Source organism: Oncorhynchus masou, chromosome 25 (genome assembly GCF_036934945.1).
Source record: "Oncorhynchus masou masou isolate Uvic2021 chromosome 25, UVic_Omas_1.1, whole genome shotgun sequence".
NCBI lineage: Eukaryota > Metazoa > Chordata > Actinopteri > Salmoniformes > Salmonidae > Oncorhynchus > Oncorhynchus masou.
The window spans coordinates 47,747,547-47,755,925 of NC_088236.1; the positions used below are offsets into that span (position 1 = coordinate 47,747,547).

General features: G+C 41.3%; 1 protein-coding gene across 1 annotated transcript in view; it reads right to left on the reverse strand.

The window, feature by feature from the left end:
• Nucleotides 1-6,062, reverse strand: part of LOC135514415 (serine-rich coiled-coil domain-containing protein 1-like) — a 92,628-nt gene extending 86,566 nt beyond the window's left edge. The window contains 3 exon segments of the mRNA XM_064937892.1: nt 604-1,236; nt 1,239-1,869; nt 5,886-6,062. Coding sequence (XP_064793964.1) covers nt 604-1,236; nt 1,239-1,848 — 1,243 coding nt within the window. The 5' untranslated portion in view covers nt 1,849-1,869; nt 5,886-6,062.
• Between the last annotated feature and the right edge of the window lie 2,317 nt (nt 6,063-8,379).

An 8,379-nucleotide genomic window follows, 5' to 3' on the forward strand; every position in this document is an offset into this window, starting at 1 on the left:
CTGGTTTCAGACAATCCCGCAGGTAAAGAACCCGGATGTTGAAGGCCTGGGCTAGCGTGGTTATACGTGGTCTGTGGTTGTGATGCCAGTTTGACATACTGCCAAATTCTCTAAAACTACAATTATCTGGCAACAGCTCTGGTGTACATTCCTGCAGTCAGCATGCCAACTACATGCTCCCTCAAAACTTGAAACATCTGTGGCATTGTGTGACAAAAGTCCACATTTTAGAGTGGCCTTTTATTGTCCCCAGCACAAGGTGCACCTGTGTAATGATCATGCTGTTTAATCAGTTTATTGATATGCCACACCTGGCAGGTGGATGGATTGTCTTTGCAAATTAGAAAGGCTCACTAAGAGGGACGTGAACAAATGTGTGCTTTTTGTGCATATGGAATATTTCTGGGATCTTTTATTTCAGCTCTTGAAATTTGGAACCAACACCTTACACGTTGCATTTATATTTTTGTTCAGTATACTTGTCAGTAATTTACAATTAGCTTTTCACAAGAGCAATGCACCTCCTTTCTATTATCAATGAGTCAATCACATAGAGATCAATCAGTACTCCGCATGTTATTCAATTAGTTGTTCAGTTCTTACCTGTGTGGGGTTTCCTCAGGTGGCATGACCTGGGTTCATGTCTACCGCAGCACGCTCCCTTGCCTGGTTCCTGGATGAACACTGTGTTCCTGGACCTCCTCTCAGACTGCTCTGGATTGGAATGGTAGCCTTTACTACGCACTGGGCCTGCCTCGCTCTCACTAGTCTCTGTCTGCGCTGGTCTGACCTCCTCCACCATCATAACATCCTCCTTCTCCTCTTCCTCTTCTTCCTTCTCTTCCTGCGATTGTGTTTGTTGTTCCGGTGGCATTGGTGGTGTTGCAGCTGTTGCTGGTTCTGTGACAGGGACTGCAGTCTCACACTCTGTGGTGTTTGCGGTGCTGGTGTCTGGCAGAAGGGGCTTGTCTGTGGCAGCTTGGGCAGGCATGAAGAACACCTGGGAGGTAGAGACGACGTGGCTGAAGTTGTCTGGCGTGGCGGCGAGGCTGGGGGCAAGCAGCACATCCACCTCGGACACAGAGTCCTCTGTGATGGGGACATTAAACTCAGAGGGGGTGAGGGCCGTGGTGCGGTCCTCAGACAACATGGGCGACTGCAGGGAGCTCTCCCCCAGCAGCTCGCCTGGCCACGAGCCCGGGGTACCCTCTGACGTCGGGGGCACTACACTCACCACTGGGGGCTTGCACTGCTCAGAGTTTTGGAGAAGCGGTGGTGGGCAGAAAAGGACTTGGGCAGCAGCTGTTTCTTCTGCCTGTACGAGCGCTTGCTCTCACCGCTGAAGTCATCCAGATACCCCGAGTCATCGCCCTCGTTGGTACCTGAGCTGATGCAGTTGATGAACACGTTCCTATTGACCGTGGAGGTCACCTTCTCAAAGTCTTCAGTCTGCGAGCGGGTGATCTTCTTCTGCCGGTGGCCCCCAAAGCCAAAGGAGTGGCGCGTCTTGGCCCGTGGAAGCACAGCGCCATCTTGGAAGCCCAGCGGAGGGTTGTTCTGGCTGCTGTTGGTGTCCTGGGCTGGGTCCAGAGGAGGGGTCTGGATGCGTGGCGGCTCACTGTTCCTCTTGCTGCTGAAGCTGATGGAGGGCGTACGGAACAGGCTGCGGCGCTTGCCCGTGCTGCTGTTGCTGGAGTTGGTGCTGGAGGGGGACGAGGTGTGAACGCCATTGCCCACGCCGGCCGAGGATGGGGAGGAGGGCAACGAGTCCTGCCTCTTACTTACGCTCCGCCTGAAGATGGGCAGCCTGGAGACGAGCGTGGAGCGGCGCGACCCTGATTCGCCCATCAAGGATCAGCGGCAGTCACCCTGCAAAACAGACATGACACAGTCAGAGACGCACAGTGAAAGAAATCAGGGCTTCGGGTTGGTTTAAAAAAGGTCCCATCAAGGGATGAACCACATAACCTCAACAACACAACCATCAGTCTGAAGATACACTGTTCATTTCCTTGTGTGCATTTCCAAAAGTGCCATTTGACAAACTACTGAAACTATTAGGCTACAAGTGTAATGTAATCTACAAAAAAAGGTTGTGTGAATATAGTGTACAATATTTATACCCTCTGTAAGATAGATAGACATGGTATTGTCTATAGTGACAAAATAGAGGAAATAGGCCAAGTAGTCATTTCAATGCAACAAATCTAGCCTATATCGCAGCCTACAGTATTGTTCTCAGTCACACATTTCAATTTAAAACTGAGGAAACATTTTCCCGGAAACCTATAATTAAGAGTAGGCTATACATTCATTGGAATAAGCCATTAGATGTGATGGATCACACAACATTTAGACAACTACACAATACCTCATAAATAAAACAATTACTAACTTCACTATAGCCTTATCTTGGACCATTCAAATGGAATGTTTTGCATATCCCGGCTAGAAATGGCCCACGGGGGTATTATCAAACTGAGAAGTTCTATGAAAAACACAGAGATAGGCTACCTCCAACGCGTTACTGATTGCATGGATGGAGCAAAGTCCCACAGAGAAAAACCAGAGATAGTTAGGTCTATTTTCTCTTGGAGTTGTAGATTCAATATGAATGTCTAATAAGCCTAGTCAATTTCAACACAAGTTAGGCTAAGTGTAACTAGAAAGGTTGCGTACACAGTACAAAAGCTACAGAAGAGTCTTAGAACTAGGAGGCCATCGATATTATCAGCCTGACATTAGTGACATCTCAAATACATTTTATTATAATAAGCTACTTGGCAAACAATGTTAATAAATCACACAAGCAAGTGCAAGTTCTCCCACTTAAAAAGATGAGGCCTGTAATTTTCATAGGTACACTCCAACTATGACAGATAAAATGACAAAAGAAAATCCAGAAATTTTATGAATTTATTTGCAAATTGTGGTGGAAAATAAGTATTTGGTCACCTAGAAACAAGCAAGATTTCTGGCTCTCACAGACCTGTTACTTCTTCTTTAAGAGGCTCCTCTGTCCTCCACTCGTTACCTGTATTAATGGCACCTGTTTGAACTTGTTATCAGTATAAAATACACCTGTCTACAACCTCAAACAGTCACACTCCAAACTCCACTATGGCCAAGACCAAAAAGCTGTCAAAGGACACCAGAAACAAAATTGTAGACCTGCACAAGGCTGGGAAGACTGAATCTGCCATAGGTAAGCAGCTTGGTTTGAAGAAATCAACTGTGGGAGCAATTATTAGGAAATGGAAGACATACAAGACCACTGATAATCTACCTCGATCTGGGGCTCCACGCAAGATCTCACCCCGTGGGGTCAAAATGATCACAAGAACAGTGAGCAAAAATCCCAGAACCACACAGGGGGACCTAGTGAATGACCTGCAGAGAGCTGGGACCAAAGTAACAAAGCCTACCATCAGCAAGGGCATTGGAGATGAAACGTGGCTGGGTATTTCAGCATGACAATGATCCCAAACACACCGCCCGGGGAACGAAGGAGTGGCTTCGTAAGAAGCATTTCAAGGTCCTGGAGTGGCCTAGCCAGTCTCCAGATCTCAACCCCATAGAAAATCTTTGGAGGGAGTTGAAAGTCCGTGTTGCCCAGCAACAGCCCCAAAACATCACTGCTCTAGAGGAGATCTGCATGGAGGAATGGGCCAAAATACCAGCAACAATGTGTAAAAACCTTGTGAAGACTTACAGAAAACGTTTGACCTCTGTCATTGCCAACAAAGGGTATATAACAAAGTATTTTGTTATTGACCAAATACTTATTTTCCACCATAATTTGCAAATAATTTCATTAAAAATCCTACAATGTGATTTTCTGGATTTTTTTCCCCTCATTTTGTCTGTCACAGTTGAAGTGTACCTATGATGAAAATTACAGGCTTTATCTTTTTAAGTGGGAGAACTTGCACAATTGGTGGCTGACTAAATACTTTTTTGCCCCACTGTATTTTATAGTAACATTATAATGGAATATAACAGAATAAAATACAAATAATAGTTTTCCCTTGTCATGGGAATATGTGGAACCATTGTCATAAAAAATATATTTTTGCTCTTTCATTGGCTAGAAGAGTCCCATCTGATCTCACCTCCCTTCCATCTTTGAGGACATTAATTTCCATTGTTATAGAGCGGTTACTTGACTATCTTGTCGATATAATAGAACATCTTTGTTGAACTCAAATGGAACAACCCGAATGTGACAGGAGTTTCCTGACAACATTTGGTCTCCCGAGTGGCGCAGTGGTCTAAGGCACTGCATCTCAGTGCAAGAGGTGTCACTACAGTCCCTGGTTCAAATCCAGGCTGTATCACATCTGGCCGTGATTGGGAGTCCCACAGGGCAGCGCACAATTGGCCCAGCCTCATCCAGTTTTGGCCGGATAGGTTTGTAAATACGAATTCTCTCTTGACTGACTTGCTAGTTAACTACCAAACTAAAACACGTAACAATACAAACAATCAGATTCTGTACTATAAATGCTATTTTCTTTATGGAATGCAGGACCTATACATCATCTCACTTGGCACATTAGCCATGATGACTCAAAATATGGCTTTTTACCAATTTGTATTCTTTATAATGCATTTATAAATAATTCAAAATGTGTAAAAAGCCTCATCGTTGGAGTTATAACATGGCTATATGCAAATCATCTTATTTTATCTTTAAAAGACTAACTAGGTCTAAAGTTGAATGCACTGCACTAGCTAGGTAATGTTATCAATCATGCCACAAAAATCCCTTCCAAAAAAGGTCATGGAGCAATATGACTACTAGCCTAGCTAGCTAGCTAATTCACTGTTGAGAAACACTGACAGTTGTTGCACTGGTGTACATGATGTAGCAAACTACAGCTGCTGTATGCATTGCTATTAAAATGTTAACGTGGGTATCTTGATAACTCACTAGATGTAATCTGGAGTAACATCATGAGTTGGCTAGTAAATTGTCTCCTTGCTATGAATTTAGCCAGCTAGCTAACATTAGCTACAGATGTAAAAACAATATATATATATATTGGATATTTGGTTCTCGCTCATCAATAGCTCTTAGACAAAGCGTACCATGACTATTCAGAATCAGGAGAGGATGTGAAAAAAAAAACGTGCTTTTATTTTGGAAATCTCTTAATTTACATTTTTTATCATCACAAATCATGCCATGACTATGAAAATGTTACCAAAAACAACAAGAAAAACTAAGCAATGTAAATAAATATAAAGTTAATTTTTGTCCATCCTCCCGTGATTTAGAATATATAATTATCATAGTTATGGCATGCTTTGTCTAAGAGCTACTGAAGATTGAAAGCAACAACAACAAAAATCAAACACATTTTCTAAATAATAATTGTGGATTATTTTGTATTTTTTTTTACATTTCTCCCCTGATTCTGAATATATAATTGTTTTAGTCATAGCTCGCTTTGTGTAACAGCTACTGAAGATTGAAAGACACCCACCCAAAAAAAAGAAAATCTAAATTGATTCAGAATATACCATCTTCATAGTCATGGCATGCTTGGTTTAATAGCCATTGACCAGAGAACCGAATATCCAATATAAAACTAATTTTACCTCCTTACATTCGCTAGCTTCCATATTTGAATGCAGGACTGCAGTTTGAGCTGTCAAACGTCAACGCTGTAAGTGCCAATGTCCAAACATAATCTCAATGTTATTTGTGGAACGGGGAAAATCATGGTCCGGGCAAGTAATTTGGACCAAATACTGCCATAATACGAACACTACAGACGACTCAAATCTCGCTGTTTTTGGCTGAAAAGAAAGATGCAGGTGTGAGCGAGCCCCGGCGAAGAAGCCGCAGTTAGCTAGTCAAGATAGCAGAAATGTGTTACCTTCAGCTAAATTCCAATGTCCAGGCTGCTCCTTCCAATGACAGACGAAGCTTGTCTGAATATATTTAAACCTCGATTGAATATTGATAGTTTTGCTATATCTGTAAGATTTTCATGTGGCTGTATAGCATGGTTAATTAAATAATCTATCGCACAAATGCACCTCAATGACGTATAATCTCTACCAGCTACACTAAATTTGTACTTCCGGGTCACGGAATTTTGGATTTAAAAAAAATAAAAGTCACCACGTAATAGTAGAAAAGTGTCAAAAACTGTATTGATTCATGATATATAAAAACATAATTGTCTAAACAATAACTCATATTTTATGACGTGTATTAAATGTGGGTTTTAAAACACATTCAAGGTAAAATAAATGCCCCCAATGCAATACACTGTATAATAAAAGAGGCAATAAGCAGTTGTTGCAACCATTTTTGGACTTAAAAATGCATGATATGTACCCATTGATTATTGAAGACTATAACTTATAAATGCCTCATGAGCTTAGTTCAATGGTTGTACCCCATCGTATAAGCTTGTTTTACTCTAAATGTTTATAAACAAAGTAAATGTAGCTTTAAAACATGGTTAACTGTATAATATGTATATCATTGACAGCCAAATCCATGCATCCATAGATGTCTATGAACTTAAGAATGGTTAAATTTATCCAGGCCCACACCTCAGCTTTTTCCCTAAACAATGGTGGGGTGCAGCTTTGTTATTGTATTAGCTTCTGATTGCCACTTTAAATACATATTGGCTTATATAGAGCAAGCTATTCTAGGTGCCGAAGTAAAAGTAGAGTTTGGATTACTCACTGGGGTCTGTAGAATCTATATATTGTGTTATTTCATGGGGGATTGAGGTCTAAATATCCAGCAACACTTTCTACTCCACCATTCAATTGGTCCCAATGCAAGACCTCAGTCCCTCGTGAAATAACACCATATATAGATTCTACAGACCCTACAGAGTATTCCCCACCACACTTTTGCATCAGCTATTAATAGTTTTTCTTTATAAGCCAATATGTAATTTATTGGCCTACACTACACTGTATTGCATTGGGACCAATGGAATGTGTGGAGTAGAAAGTGCTGTTTGAAATGTAGACAGGAAATAACACCATATATAGACTCTAGTGCTAGATCAGTAGGTTATGTTAGAATATTATGTTCTTTACATTAATTTATTGAAGATCCAACCATTTCTCAATGTGCTCCCCTTTATATTATTTATCTTATGTGAAGTGGTAATTGTTTTTAGTTTTTTCACCAATGTAGTTATACTTTTGTAACCTAATTTTAACATTAGTCACTATGCAAAGCTGCAAAATTATTGATTTCGTATCATAGCGTTATACCACACTTTTATTTTGAAGCCACAATCGAAAAACCGGAAATCTTAATGTTGCTGCCAGGACGCTAATGTTGCTCGCATGACGCTAATGTAATCTCTTTGCTTCCCCCTTCCGCATTACACAGCCCACGAGCATGCGTGGCGTGCACCCCTTCTTCCCTGACGACTGAGCAGCATCCTCATGAAGCAGGTGATGCGCTGGACCAATTGCTGGCCTGATGATGCTGGCAAGTAACAGTATGGCCACTTACAAAAATTCAACTTCTTTGTCAAATGGAATTTGACCTTGTGTATTGATCAAAATGCAATTACATAGCTACAACAGTTGAACAGTAAGTTACAGGCTGTTTAATGCCATCTGTTCTGTTCAGCTTACCATAATTGCAGGTGTGCCGCCATTCAATCACCCCGTTGACCTGTCAGGAAACCAAACATAGGCTCTCATGAAAGAGCATATTCATAGAATATGATTAGCCTACTGTGCACATTGTGTATAATTGCATAGACTTTTTTGCTGTGTTGCATTTTCCCTGTGCTGTATTATGTTTAGTTTGCTACCATTACTATTATCTGTACTATTGATTGGATACATCTGACAATGCTCTTGGACACAGTGACGTAACTTGGGGTCATTCTGTGTGTTTCGGGTCTTTCAACATCAGGCCCCCTCACCAAGGCGACCTAGGGAGAAGCTCAATTGGTTTTGCTCGACTCATTTCGCCTCTCTCCTGCTTTGAAAAAGGTAATAGAGGAGCTGAGGCGAGGAAACGTGCTTGTATGAAATGAGACTCCTCCATTCCCACTCACCAGGCAAATTGCTTTTACAGCAGTGGAATCCCAAAATAAAATTTGCAAAGCAATAAAAACTAAATTTAGCTAGTTGTGCAAGACATTTTATAGATAAAATAATAAGTAGCTAAAACGCTAAAGTAATATGTCGTTTTGAAATATGTGCATGCTTTTTTCCTTCGAGAAAAAAGCTGTGGCAGATTTTTTTTTTTTACTTTCGTGCTAGATGTCATAAGGATACTCTTGATCATCAGGAAATGGAGGTGGTTAACAGGCTCCTCTGTTCATCTACTAACGAATTGATACTCACCTGGAGCACTCGACCACTTCTCGTTTC